The sequence below is a fragment of the Haliotis asinina genome, chromosome 1 (assembly GCF_037392515.1).
Source record: "Haliotis asinina isolate JCU_RB_2024 chromosome 1, JCU_Hal_asi_v2, whole genome shotgun sequence".
In the NCBI taxonomy this organism is placed as follows: Eukaryota; Metazoa; Mollusca; class Gastropoda; order Lepetellida; family Haliotidae; genus Haliotis; species Haliotis asinina.
In genome coordinates this window covers 46,750,138-46,764,749 of record NC_090280.1, presented here as the reverse complement: position 1 = coordinate 46,764,749, position 14,612 = coordinate 46,750,138, and the positions used below count along the sequence as shown (strand labels likewise).

Sequence of the window (14,612 nt, the reverse complement as noted above, 5' to 3'; positions counted from 1 at the left end):
AAGTGATTACAGCAGACAGTTACCTTCAAGACACAATCTGAGTCAGAGACTGAGATGTTCGCAGACTGACCGTCTGTCGGGAACGACGTGATTGACATAGGGCCATCTTCACTGGTGTTCTGTCTGTTCAGAGCTGATGTAAGACATCCTGACTATATAACATTACTAACACCAGGTACCATACCGCTCAGTTCCACAGAACCTTCGCGCAGGTAAACAACGTCAGCGTATACCTGAGACCTGCATCTGGCCACACTCTCTAAAGCCCATTTTTAAGAACCGGGCCCTCTGCCGTCCAATTCTACTGAACCTTCACGCAGGTGAACGCCAGCGTACTGCTGAGACCTGCACCTGGCCAGACTCTGTACCACCCAATCCTACTGAACCTTCACTAGGTAAACAACGCCAGCGTATTGATAAGACCTGCACCTGGCCAGACTCTTTACCACCCAATCCTACTGAACCTTCACTAGGTAAACAACGTCAGCGTACTGCTGAGACCTGCACCTGACCAGACTCTGTACCACCCAATCCTACTGAACCTTCACTAGGTAAACAACGTCAGCGTACTGCTGAGACCTGCACCTGGCCAGACTCTATACCACCCAATCCTACTGAACCTTCACTAGGTAAACAACGTCAGCGTACTGCTGAGACCTGCACCTGGCCAGACTCTATACCACCCAATCCTACTGAACCTTCACTAGGTAAACGAAGTCAGCGTGTTGAGAAGACCTGCACCTGGCCAGACTCTTTACCACCCAATCCTACTGAACCTTCACTAGGTAAACAACGTCAGCGTACTGCTGAGACCTGCACCTGGCCAGACTCTTTACCACCCAATCCTACTGAACCTTCAGTAGGTAAACGAAGCCAGCGTATTGATAAGACCTGCAACTGGCCAGACTCTATACCACCCAATCCTACTGAACCTTCACTAGGTAAACGAAGTCAGCGTATTACTGAGACCTGCACCTGGCCACCCCACCTGTAGCTAACCGTCAAGCACTGATCAAGGTCCTCCGAGAATAATGGCGTCGTATTATACGGGACGTTACGAAAAACTCCCTACTTCGGTCCACCAGAAATTTTTTGTGTCTCATGTAGCAGATTGTGGTCAAACAATCTCTCTGTGTGACGTGTCGTGAATGAGGTTATGGATGTGTGTATTTCGGGCAACTGTCAGGCTATTTCTGCTTATTGTATATCAACGACTGATTCCGTTGATATTTTAATCTTGTTATACTTCATGCATCTATCTTTTATGATTTTAGATTATCGCTATGACAACTATGATCACGTTTTCGTTTGGTCGTCAGTTTAGTGCTTTTTACATCGACATCAACAGATTGTAAGGTCGGTATAAAATATGTAATTAAAATGTTGAATCAAATATCCACCAGAAAAACATCTTCCTATACATGAAACCTCTCACGTCACCTCAAGTCATCGGAGGCCTCGGCACAATCAGCCTCAACATAACATGCGTAGTGCCACCAGACGGAGTAACGGCTACACCAGACATCCAAGTGAATATGGTGTCTCCATTGAGGTTAGTAGACGTCTTTAACCACTAGAGAATGCATAACTGATTAACTGACCAAGGGCGGCTATTTCAATTTTAACACTTAAAATTGTAATTATCTTGATGATCTTCATCATACCCACTGCACTACATGTGTGTTAAATAATTATGCCCTCGTGGTATTCAATCACCCACTATGGTATTTTTGTGAATAACTACCTTGAGAGGGTTATTAACCTGCACATCAAGAAGATGTCGGTAGTTACGTAGATACAGAGGCAAAAGTCATTGTGACATGCAAGTTTAATGATTGTGTTGATCTGATCGACATCAGCATCATTGTTCTGACTGGTAGACATTTGTACCGAATCCAGAAAGTCATTCACAAGGTAGCCAATGAAAACAGCCCACGTCACAATGAGCTTGGCCTCGTGAATATTTAATCTGCGTGTGGTAAAGAACATTCGGTCTTTATGGCGTGTATCCTTTTGAAATGACTCAGTAATTTGAAGGTGAAGGTAATATATGTGCTACAATAGTATGTATGGCTGAAATGTGTGCTACAATAGTATGTATGACTGAAATATGGGCTACAATAGTATGTATGACTGAAATATGGCCTACAATAGTATGTATGTCTGAAATATATGCTACAATAGTATGTATGACTTAAATATGTGCTACAATAGTATGTATGACTGAGATATCTGTTGCAACAGTATGTATGATTGTAATATGTGCTACTTTAGTATGTATGATTGAAATATGTGCTACGTTAGTATGTATGACTGAAACATGTCCTACAGTAGTATGTATGACTGTGATATGTGCTACTATAGTATGTATGACTGAAGTATGTGCTACAATAGTATGTATGACTGAAATATGTGGTACAATAGCATGTATGACTGAGATATGTTCTACAATAGTATGTATGACTGAAATATGTGCTACAATAGTATGTATGGCTGAAATGTGTGCTACAATAGTATGTATGACCGAAATATGTGCTACAATAGTATGTATGGCTGAGATATGTTCTACAATAGTATGTATGACTGAAGTATGTGCTACAATAGTATGAATGACTGAAATATGTGCTACAATATTTTGTATGACCGAAATATGTGCTACATACAATAGTATGTATAACTGCGATATGTCCTACAATAGTATGTATGACTGAAATATATTTTACAATAGTATGTCTCACTGAGACATGTGCTACAATAGAATGTATGACTGAGGTATGTCCTACAGTAGTATGTATGACTGTGATATGTCCAGCAATAGTATGTATGACTGAAATGTGTGCTACAATTTACTGTTTATTTGGGGTGAATGCTATGATGTGTTTTATGACTTGTCTGCATGTTATATTAGTTTACATCTCAGGGATACATGCTACAACAGCTGTGGCATATGTATGCTCCGGTATTCAGTATCATTGACATAATGCTACAACAATCTGTATGGCTGGGGCTCATTGTACAAAAGACTACACGGCTTAGACATATATGTATGTTGTTACGGTTAAAAATTTACCGTGACAAACGCTGGAAGAAATCCGCTTGTGAACCAGCAAAACAGAGTCGATGGGTCACAAAATACAATATAGCAAATTCACCAAAGTCTTAGTGCGAAAGAAAACCATCTATGCAGAATGAATAAACACAGCAGCAGATAATGTAGATTCAGGCGTTGACGGATTTTGATGATCAAGCGTTGGCTGTGATGTATATACTCCAGTTAATATGAATGAGTGTCGCCCTCAACACGGCAACCAGCCTTTTTTATATATACTCAGTCATTTCCCGAAAGTTCGGGCACTTAGGAATATCGTCAACACTGTAGAATGCCATCGAATAAGACTCCGGAAGTAAACACATAGAAAACTAAGAGCAGATAAATTCCCGAAAACCAGAATCCTAAAAGTGCTGACCATCTATAAAACGAAATGTGACCCATCATAATTATTATTCCAAACACTAAACGTTGTGACCCAACAATAATTATTTACTTAATTAATATACAAAAACAAAAATATACAGAAAATACATACTCGTAACAATGTTACAACTCTCAACATTATCTATTTCCATGTCAATTGGGTTCTTTTCTAATACTTTGTCTATGCCACAAGGAGAGATTTTCATCACGATCATCGTTTTTGTCAGTCCAACGGTGGAGAGTCACCCTTTCACTGCAGTTACAATGATACTGTCAAAATCCGACCCAACTACCACAACGGTGACTGAAGTGACCCAGGCCACGCTGGGCGAACACCTGTATCTCGTCATCAAGAGCGAAGTAAAGGCAGCAGGTATATGGTTATACGGAGACAATACTAATGACCAGTGATTGATTTCATGCATTCTGAATGTAAGTAAATCCTTATTCACCATTCGTGGTACCGGTTGTTGCTGAGAACCCGTACATATCAATACGCTATAATATTAATTCGCACCAGCATCATGGACCCGTGAAGGTCCCGGGGTAGAATAGGCCTTCAGAAACCCATGCTTGCCATAAAAGGCGACTATGCTTGTCGTAAGAGGCGACTAACGGGATCGGGGTGGTCAGACTCACTGACTTGGTTGACACATGTCATTGGTTCCCAATTGCGCAGATCAATGCTCATGTTGTTGATCACTGGATTGTCTGGTCCAGACTCGATTATCTTCAAACAGCCGCCATATAGCTGGAACATTGCTGGTTGCGGCGTAAAACTAAACTCACTCACTCACTCTAACATCATGTCACTGGCAAAAGCACAAGTTTATGTACAGAGCGGCGATAGGAATGTCTGTGCATTAGCTTAGTCGCAATTTGAGTTTGTTCACATCCACATTCTGAGCAGCATTTCAACGTAAACTTATCAGGTAGCTTGTTTAAGTGACAGTTTAGAAGTTGGTATGATGAGGATTAAAACTTTTATGGATAGACCCTGGCAGTGGTACGTCGCATCCACTACAAGAAAAACGTGGTCTATCCATTAAAGTCTTCATCCTCATCATCAGGTGGACGGGTGGTGACCCATAGATATGCTGTTTAGCATGTAAGGTAATTTAGCTGTATGGTACGTGATCTCTCTCTCTCTCTCTCTCTCTATCTCTCTATCTATCTATCTATCTATCTATCTATCTATCTATCTATCTATCTATCTGTGTCTTTTCCACACAGAGAAAACGATGAATGTGATGTAATGTTACAGTTCAACAAGTCTTTCTTTGTTGTTGGAGTACTCTGTTTCCTTTAGTTTTAAGTTGCTATTAAGTGTTGCTCAAAGGGCATGTGGTTGTAGACTTTAAACTAGGCTTCTGGTATAATTTCGTCAATGTCTCGTTCCCTTTTTATGTGACTGTGTAACTTTCCTTGAAAATGATTTAGTATTGAATATTGCATATAGTAGTATAGAATATATGCATCCCTTGTTTCTCCCTGTACAAGATCGTCCTGCATATTCTATAAAGTTTGTCTTTATGTTGTATTCAGTTGAAAATTCGCCCAACGTTAAGAACGTACCGTCACTCTTGAGTAAATCATTGGTGAATTTAATGTTTACTTTTAAGTAGTGTTTATATGCCACAGGTTTCTTAGCAGTGGTGATATTGTCATTTGCCCATATAAATTGTTTTGTTGTATCTGCCATATCGAGTTCTTGTAGTGATTGTATGCTGCATAAAACGCACGATGAATTTTAGGAATAATAGAATTCCGCAGATAATGATTTCTGTTGGAATGTTGATATCTATCGGAGCTTTTGTTATGTATCGATTGTGTATGTTCTTCCGAACTCAGAGTTCGTTTGAGACTGTGTTGTTCCTAAAATGAGGGGTACATTAGGTTACCATCTTCACATGTCAGTATTGCGGTAGTACTTTATGTTTTGAAGGATTTATCCTTTAACACAAACTTAAAACGCCTTTTTCGTAGATCGTTTCTTCTAATCAGTTTTGGATTAGGAAGCATGGTTAAAAGATGGTTTATGGAAGGTAGAATCAAAATCTTGAAAACTGTTATTCTGCCACATAGTGTCACTCGGGGTCACATTGTCATTGTTAGGTACTAGACTTTTATTTTATCTTTATAATTATAATTTCGTTCAACAATTTCTACCTTGTTGGAAGGTAATTGCTAGTAAATTAAATGCTTTGGGATTATTATTATTAATTTTTGTTTGTTTGTATTTTTTACCAATCTAAGTCCATGCATTTACAGTATTGCGTACTAGATACATGTTTAGAGCCTATCCATATTATTTTGGTTTGGTATGTTTATTTTGCTTACATATTAATTGTTGGTTGAATATGACGATACTCCTGTGTATATGTCTCCGCAGTTGCATGCAATTTCGCACACATCTAGGATTTGGGATGGATGGACTCAGTGGGACCTTTTCCGTTTTCATGTAGCACATGCTTGTTGTTTAGTGTTCGGTCTTAAGTGAAGGTGTCGTCTGTTTAGTCAGTTCTGGTGAGCAGTCTGTCGATCTGGTGACTGGCTGGACCTAGGTATAGGATGTTGATGATGGGACTCTTTTGGACTTTGGACCTTTTTGCCGGGTGGCTAGGGTTTTGCGTGTGTGATTTTTGCACTAGACGCTGAGGGCAATAAGGATGCAGTTGAGGTTATGAATTTCTTATCTGAGGCTGCCTGAATGGCAGATGGATGTCGCTCGTCGAGTGAGGCTGCCTGAATGGCAGATGGATGTCGCTCGTCGAGTGAGGCTGCCTGAATGGCAGATGGATATCGCTCGTCGAGTGAGGCTGCCTGAATGGCAGATGGATGTCGCTCGTCGAGTGAGGGTGGCTGAATTATAGATGCATGTGGCTCGTTGGGGGAGGGTGGCTGAATTGCAGATGGCTATGGCTCGTCATGTGAGGGTGGGTGAATTGCAGAAGGCAATGGCTCGTCGGGTGAGGGTGGCAATGAGAGTGGTGAGACAGGTAGTTAATGTGCTGGTTCGTGTTGGTTTGCGGCTGTGTGGATGGCGTCTTGGTTGTTGGATAGTTTTACATCGAAAAAGGGTAATTGGTGGTGGTTTTCTGTGTCCACTGTGTATCTGAGTCTGTGGTGTAGACTGAGGTGGTCCTGAATGGGCTCGGGGTTCAAATCCTTTTGTCTAGGCTGGTGAAGGTGTCATCTACTTTCAGCGTTGGGGCTGTGAGGGGAAGGTTGTTCAAAGCTAGACATAAATAGTTCTGTAATATGCGGGAGGCCATAGGGAGGCCACAAATCTTCCGGTAGACCTTGCCATCCAATGTGATGTACGAGGTAGTGAAACAGGAGGCCTTTAACTTTAACATGCTATGTGGTATGGCTTGTGTCCAGTTGGTAAATGTGAGTCTGTAACTTGCTGTTTAGGATTTGGAGGGCTTCTCGCAGTGGTATGTTGGGGACGAGTTCTACTACATCGCAGTTGACTTGTGGACGTAGCTGGTTTAAACATATTTACATTCTTAAACAATCTGGTTTGGAATTCAATACAACTTCGCTTTTGTTAACACCTTACCGGTAAATATATCATGTGAACAAACTACACAATAACTAGATACACAAAAAACGACAACTTAAATCATATATGTGCATTGTATCTCCTTATGACCCTTGAGCTGGCAGTTACATCTCATCAGTCCATGTAATGGTCTGGAACAGTTTATCAAATCGCTTAGTCTTATTGACTTATTGACGTTGTTGTTAGCGGGGGATATTCCGTATAACACAGTGTGGAGACTGTGGCCATTTGCATAGTGAGTATAATTTCTAACAGCTTTGTATAACATACACGTAAAACGATAATGACAAGGGTATTCAGGGATGTGAGAGATGTCTCTGTTTACTTCATTCGCGTTCAAATCACTACAGACCCGTGAAGGTCCCGGGTTAGAATAGGCCTACTGCAACCCATGCTTGCCATAAAAGGCGACTTTGCTTGCCGAACGGGATCGGGTGGTCAGGCTCGCTGCCTTGGTTGACACATGTCATCGGTTCCCAGTTTCGCAGATCGATGCTCATGTTGTTGATCAATGGATCGTCTGGTCGATTATTTACAAACCGCCGCCATATAGCTGGAATATTGCTGAGTGCGGCGTAAAACTAAACTTACTCCCTCACTCAAATCACTACAGCAGAGCTTATGTTGACAGTGTACGATGTGACAGAATGGACTGCCATAATTCAGATCAAGATAATTATTGGATTCATTATTTTAAGAAGAGATTTGAATTCTCCGGTTGAGTAAGCGAATACGAGGTTATCAAATAATTTTGTCAGGTAGAAATGACTGTACGTGTATTTTAGTCCTACAATTTATTGTTTGTAGCTTAGATGTATTATGGAGATTATATTGTCGGTTTTCAGAGACAGATTTAGGAACAAGGTCTCTTGTTTTATCAGTTTTTTATCACGCCTTCATTCTTTTAACGGTTTAAACTTTGTTTCGTCATAACCGTTGAAGACTAAGAGATTGATGATCTTTCGTGCAATTATCCCAGATATGACAACACTAGTCAGTGAAGCCTGGCTTCTTTAAGTTTGTTGGCAAAGGTACGGGATTGTACGACTAGCCTTCATTTCCCAATGGTGCTAGTAATGTTGTTGAAGTCTGAGCCCCGGAGGCACACACATATTCAACCTTTGAGTGGATAATTTATGGATTTTGAAAGTGGCTCTGGCGTAAGGGGACCATGGGTTTCTTTGGGTTCTGTTTATTTCTCTGTTGGTCTGGAGTTCTTGGAGGGTTTTCCTTGTGCTGTCTTTCCAAGTTACCTGTAGGGTCTTTTATGTATGAGGATCTTGCAGGCAGCGGTTTCTCTGATGGTCTGATCATGTTTTAATTCAGCTATGCCGCTTGTCTCATCCCGAGTTAGTTCAGTCTTGTCGGACGTCTTTAATGCGGCGATGAAATGTTGTCTCAGATAGTCTACGTTAATATTCTTTGCTAGTTATATATTCATTGCAAGGATGTTGTGGATATGAAGCTGGATATGAAGCGACATCCTAGCCTCTTATTGACACTGTTCACTACTGTAACTATGGTGTTCTCAGAGTTTCATTTCTTATTGGTTATTCCACAGAGCCCCCGGAGAGGGTAAATTACTGTAAGAAACATAAACATTAGAATGGCTAGCACTCAAGTGGTGAAAAGTATGGATTTTAGATAAGATTGTAGAAAATTTGACATGATTCAGGCTTTATATGATGGAATATAGCAATACACTGATGAGATCGGAAAAATATTCATTTACATGATTGTGATAAAATTTGGATGGCGCCAGTCTGAAAGTTAGGAAGAATTTTCCTGTGTTCAAAACATGTACTTTGTAAAGGGAAGTAACTCTAAAACTACCACCTTAAGATACCAGCCTGCTAAAACAAACCAATGGAGTGTGGGTTCAAAACTGGTGAACCACTACCAACGGAAATTCATTACTTATAGTTTTTACTTTTAAAAGTTTTTTTGTTTTGCTTTTTTTGTTTTTTTGTACAGAAGGTATTCCATTGCAATGAATAAAAAATAACACCTTGCATGTGGCCACACGGAAAGAGGTTGCCTTTAATTTTGCAAGTTGAACAAATCATGATCAACCGATCGATCGGTTAACACCATACAGCTGTTTTTCAACTGTTATATAAAGTTGTATACTGAAATGCACCAACCAAACAACGTACGACGATTACCCTTTTCAAGCCATGTTGATTATCATTAGACGATCTCACCAGTATGCTGCGTAAATTTTGCGGATAAGAACAACTCAGAACCACAGAGAGAGGTGTAGTCGATTATCACATGGCATCAGACACAGCTGTCTGGGATTGACCAGTTGTTTATCGCTTCGGCAGGGGGAGACAACGTTTTGATACCAGAGAGCTGTTCGGCTACAGGTGGGAACGATACAGTAGACTTGTGGACCCTCAATCCTAGGTAGGTGCTACCAATATCTGCGACCATCCAATGACAATAGATGCTGACAAGGAAGCACTGGCACTTGTATGCACGGAATTCATCTATAAGAGTTTTTTTTAATATTATAATCAACGCCAGTATTACAGTATTGTTAGTTTCCGATTTAGACTGCAATTAATCCGTCGGTCTTTGGGCCAAATGGGATATTATCAAGACGTATTGTCTGTACTTATATTGTCTTTCCAGCGGTGGTGCCAGTTGCGGTAGCCTTCAGACTACACTGTTCGGGAATTTCACAGTTGATAGGAAAGTAGTACAACTGCGAGGGAAGAATGAGGATATCACATTCGCAGATCTATATGCTTTCAAGTTCAAGACCAGTGCCACCATCACGTACAAATGCACTGTACTGGTGTGTCCGAAAGGTTCAAACGGCCAATGCAATAATGTATGTGCTAAGCAGAGCTGCGATTATGACATGAATGATTAGTACTCCAACCTTTGTCGCAATACACATGTTTCTTTCACAGAGATCGTTTTGTAAGCCACATTCGCTTACCGCCTTGCAACCTGTCTTGCAACAGTTTTCAAGGAAATTATTGAAAAAATTGTTTCCTAATACCGACCCAATAGAATTTTGAAATGGTTGTTAAGATATAGAGTAGGGTGGGAGAAACTCTTATGAACCTTACTACAGGTTAAAAAAACATGTTTCAGACTAGCCAGCTTCAGCCAAGATCAGAACCCTGTTAAAAATGTGTATGGACAATAAAGGACAGACCAAACCAAGAAGGACTTAGCAATATTGAGGATATGAAATAGAAGAGGTTAATATTGGGATATCTCTGTATCAAACTTTAATCGATAGTGTACCACCTAGGCGCATACAGTTGTGTAGTGCAGGGCAAGAAGGTCTCACAAAGCACTGAAAAGACGCTTAGACTGTAAGAGAATCATACCTCAACACATTCATCTAAATACAACTTCTATAGTTGACCTGCATGTAATAGATATTTGCCGAAACAACTTTCTCAATAATTTGTTAGAATACTATATATGTACAAGTAAGTATAGATAAGCCGCCAGGCTGCTTGACCACAGGCAAATACACTGATGCCCTACTTTCCAAGGCCTACAGACAAGGTCGTTACTTGCCAGGGAGATGACGTTTACCTGTCAGTATCCTGCACGTATCTTAAATATATCATTAAATCCTATCGTTATTCCTATCTCATTACACTTTGAACACGTGTTATTATAACTTTATTCGTAGATTTGATATTATAATAATAATCATAATTATATGCCTATAATACTACACCCATACTTTTAATGGATGAAAAAGGTTCTGCATAATCTACAGCTTAAGGCATGTATGCATGCTGAGGCATCTCGAGAGATGCGGTCGCATACAGCCGTCCATAGTTATCACATAGTTATCACATAGTTATCACATAGTTATCACGGGGTGACGACTGGTGAAAATACACAAGATATGTCACCTGGGAAAACAGTTTGAAAAGCTGGTGTTCCTTTCTGATAACAACTATGGTGGAGACATTTTGACGAGGTGTGAGCATCCTCATAGCTCAAGACATTGATGTGTCATTTTACAAGTTTCATGAAGAAATAAATGAATTACATTCGCCATTTCTATCAGATGACGCTAAACAACTGAACGGATATCAGTCTTTTCAAGCATGTAGGAGGACTGCCATGTACATCTGGTACTGTCATGCACTCACATCAGGATCCATAGCATTCAAGATAACAAGGCATCACACTTTTGTGGTCAAACACATACATCAAAGTCGTATGATGCGAATATTGATAATGGTTGAACACTTGGTTCAAGTCACGCTGTAATTTTTCTGTCATGTCAGACGATGTTAGATTATGTCGCTAGGAAAGTAGGTGTAACAGAGTTGCTCTCAGTTGTGTGAATTGCATATGTGTGTACTCATCAAAACCAACCAAACCACCAAATGGCAGCGTCATGATAAAGGTACAAGAATGTGTAGAATGTATTGACAAAGACATGATTACACCCCTGTCTCAATCTCGTACCTCCTTCTTCCTGTAATCTATCGAACCATTATTAGATTACGTGTATAGTGTAATTGTGTCTTTACAGCGAAAAGGTTATTCATCCTATTTTGCAGGAGCTGACTTCAGTGAGAAATCAGAAATGCTTTAAAACTATAAAGCGTCGAAGCGTTGAAAGCAAGTCGGTCGTGCCACACGTCAGGAAGACAGTGTCTGCAACGCTGACAGTCTCGGACTTCCACGGGCTTTCTGAAGGTAACCCTCTAGATGATCGTGAGTCTGAAGGTAACCTTCTAGGTGATCGTGAGTCTGAAGGTAACGTCTAGATGATCGTGAGTCTGAAGGTAATCTAGTTGATTGTGAGTCTGGAGGTAACCTTCTAGTTGATCGTGAGTCTGAAGGTAACCTAGTGGATCGTGAGTCTGAAGGTAACCGTCTAGTTGATCATGAGTCTGAAGGTAACCTTATAGGTGATCGTGAGTCTGAAGGTAACCTTCTAGTTGATCGGGAGTCTGAAGGTATCCTTCTCGTTGATCATGAGTCTGAAGGTAACCTTCTAGCTGATCGTGAGTCTGAAGGTAACCTTTTAGCTGATCGTGAGTCTGGAGGTAACCTTTTAGCTGATCGTGAGTCTGAAGGTAATCTAGTTGATCATGAGTCTGAAGGTAACCTTCTAGTTGATCGTGAATTTGAAGTTAATCTTCAAGTTGATCGTGAGTCTGAAGGTAACCGTCTAGATAATCATGAGTCTGAAGGTAACCTTCTCGTTGACCAGGAGTCTAAAGGTAACCTCCTAGTTGATCATGAGTCTATAGGTAACCTTCTAGTTGATCATGAGTCTGAAGGTAACCTTCACCTGAAGAACAGACTAGGATCTGTCTCGAAACGTTGTGACCTTGTATAATAAAGAAGTTGAACCATCAAGCATTTGTACTTTGGTTCCTCCAACTCCTAAATGCCTTTAAAACAACTTCAACCTTCTAGCTGATCATGAGTCTGAAGGTAACCTTCCAGTTGATCATGAGTCTAAAGGTAACCTTCTAGTTGATCATGAGTCTGAAGGTAACCTTCACCTGAAGAACAGACTAGGATCTGTCTCGAAACGTTGTGACCTTGTATAATAAAGAAGTTGAACCATCAAGCATTTGTACTTTGGTTCCTCCAACTCCTAAATGCCTTTGAAACAACTTCAACCTTCTAGTTGATCATGAGTCTAAAGGTAACCTTCCAGTTGATCATGAGTCTGAAGGTAACCTAGTTGATCGTGAGTCTGAAGGTATTTTAGTTGATCATGAGTCTGAAGGTAACCTTCTAGTTGATCGTGAATTTGAAGGTAACCTTCAAGTTGATCGTGAGTCTGAAGGTAACCTTCTAGATAATCATGAGTCTGAAGGTAACCTTCTCGTTGATCAGGAGTCTAAAGGTAACCTCCTAGTTGATCAGGAGTCTAAAGGTAACCTTCTAGTTGACCACGAGTCTGAAGGTAACCTTCTAGTTGATCGTGAATCTGAAGGTAACCTTCTAGTTGATCGTGAGTCCGAAGGTAACCTTCTAGGTGATCGTGAGTCTGACGGTAACCTTCTAGGGGTTCGTGAATTTGAAGGTAACATCTAGATGATCATGAGTTTGAAGGTAACCTTCTAGTTGATCGTGAGTCTGGAGGTAACCTTCTAGTTGATCATGAGTCTGAAGGTAACCTTTTAGCTGATCGTGAGTCTGAAGGTAATCTAGTTGATCGTGAGTCTGAAGGTAACCTTCTCGTTGATCGTGAGTCTGAAGGTAACCTTCTCGTTGATCGTGAGTCTGGAGGTAACCTTCTAGTGGATCGTGAGTCTGAAGGTAACCTTCTCGTTGATCGTGAGTCTGGAGGTAACCTTCTAGTGGATCGTGAGTCTGAAGGTAATCTAGTTCACAATGAGTCTGAAGGTAACCTTCTAGCTGATCGTGAGTCTGAAGGTAACCTTGTAGGTGATTGTGAATTTGAAGGTGACATCTAGATGATCGTGAGTTTGAAGGTAACCTATGTAGTGGATCGTGGATTCAAAGGTAACACATCTAGTTGATCGTGCGACAGGAGGTAGCAGATGAAGTTGATCCCGAGTCCCAAGGTAACACATCTAGTTGATCGTGAGTCCGAGGGTTTGTGCACATGTAGCATGTCCTTGGTTTAGAAGCGGTCTGATGCACCGTCATAATTATGGTCTAAGACACGTCGTCATAATGATGGTCTAAGACAACCCGTCATAATGATAGTCTAATACACGTCGTCATAATGATGGTCTAATACACACCGACATAATGATGGTCTAAGATACACCAGACAACGTCTAAGACACGCTGTCATAATAATGGTCTAAGGCACACCATCATAATGATTGTCCTATGTAGGTGAAGACCTATGCATATATTCACCTAAACAAGTAGAAAAGAAGTTTGTGGTACAAAATACATGTCCCCCGTTTCCATTTTCACCGTTCTTCATCTACCCATATACAGTCAGAAAGTTTACAATTTGAGAATATCTCATGTTGCAGGCAGTCAAACTAGAGTGGAAGGTGTTATGCTGTTGGTGGCTATGCTTACAAGTCTCCTCTTGTCGAAGTGAAGTCATCAGGCACACACACGACAGCAGTGCAGTGCACACGTGCACAAACACTCTCTGAAGATCCTCTTGAGCCTTTTCCAAGATCAACAACTGACGTTTCAATAGTAAATCTGTAAAATGCATGAACACTCTGATACAGTGCAACTTAACCTCAAGCGTAACTGTATGAAATTGTAAAAAGTCCATGATGTGATCAATAAATTGTTGCAGCATTCGTCCGGCGTTTGTAGCGACCCACATTATGCATCTTCAGTCTATGAGCACGCACGGGAGCAGTTCACTCTGGCTGGCTGCTCATGGCTTTCACTGTTGTATACAAGTGTCAGCATGTAGGGTAATAATACAAGAGAGTAATGTAATGTGAGGGTATCAGAGTATTGATAAAATAATGTAACAATGTATCAATGAAATAGTGTAACAGAGAACCACTGTAATAATGTATCAGAGTATTAATGTAATAGTGTAACAGAGTATCAATGTAATAGTGTAACAGAGTATCAATGAAATAGTGTAACAGAGTATCAATG

The 14,612-nt window shown here is 40.6% G+C and overlaps 3 protein-coding genes across 3 annotated transcripts in view; all 3 read left to right on the top strand.

The window, feature by feature from the left end:
- Nucleotides 1-14,612, top strand: part of LOC137292233 (anaphase-promoting complex subunit 13-like) — a 384,028-nt gene that overhangs the window by 32,984 nt on the left and 336,432 nt on the right. The gene's annotated exons all lie outside the window — the stretch shown is intronic.
- Nucleotides 1-14,612, top strand: part of LOC137292176 (splicing factor U2AF 35 kDa subunit-like) — a 285,875-nt gene that overhangs the window by 105,795 nt on the left and 165,468 nt on the right. The gene's annotated exons all lie outside the window — the stretch shown is intronic.
- LOC137273082 (uncharacterized) lies at nt 1,422-14,299 on the top strand. Its single transcript, XM_067805534.1, has 6 exons — nt 1,422-1,552; nt 3,703-3,848; nt 9,371-9,452; nt 9,681-9,882; nt 11,597-11,735; nt 14,015-14,299. The coding sequence occupies exons 1-6, from the start codon at nt 1,422-1,424 to the stop codon at nt 14,083-14,085; spliced, it is 771 nt and encodes a 256-aa protein (XP_067661635.1). The 3' UTR covers nt 14,086-14,299.

Excerpts from the sequence above, each read along its gene's own strand:
- LOC137273082 (XM_067805534.1), top strand. The coding sequence starts at position 1,422 with ATGAAACCTCTCACGTCACCTCAAGTCATCGGAGGCCTCGGCACAATC. Across the intron at positions 9,453-9,680 it reads TTGTGGACCCTCAATCCTAG|CGGTGGTGCCAGTTGCGGTA; the intron begins GTAGGTGCTACC and ends TTGTCTTTCCAG. Across the intron at positions 11,736-14,014 it reads CTTCCACGGGCTTTCTGAAG|GCAGTCAAACTAGAGTGGAA; the intron begins GTAACCCTCTAG and ends CTCATGTTGCAG.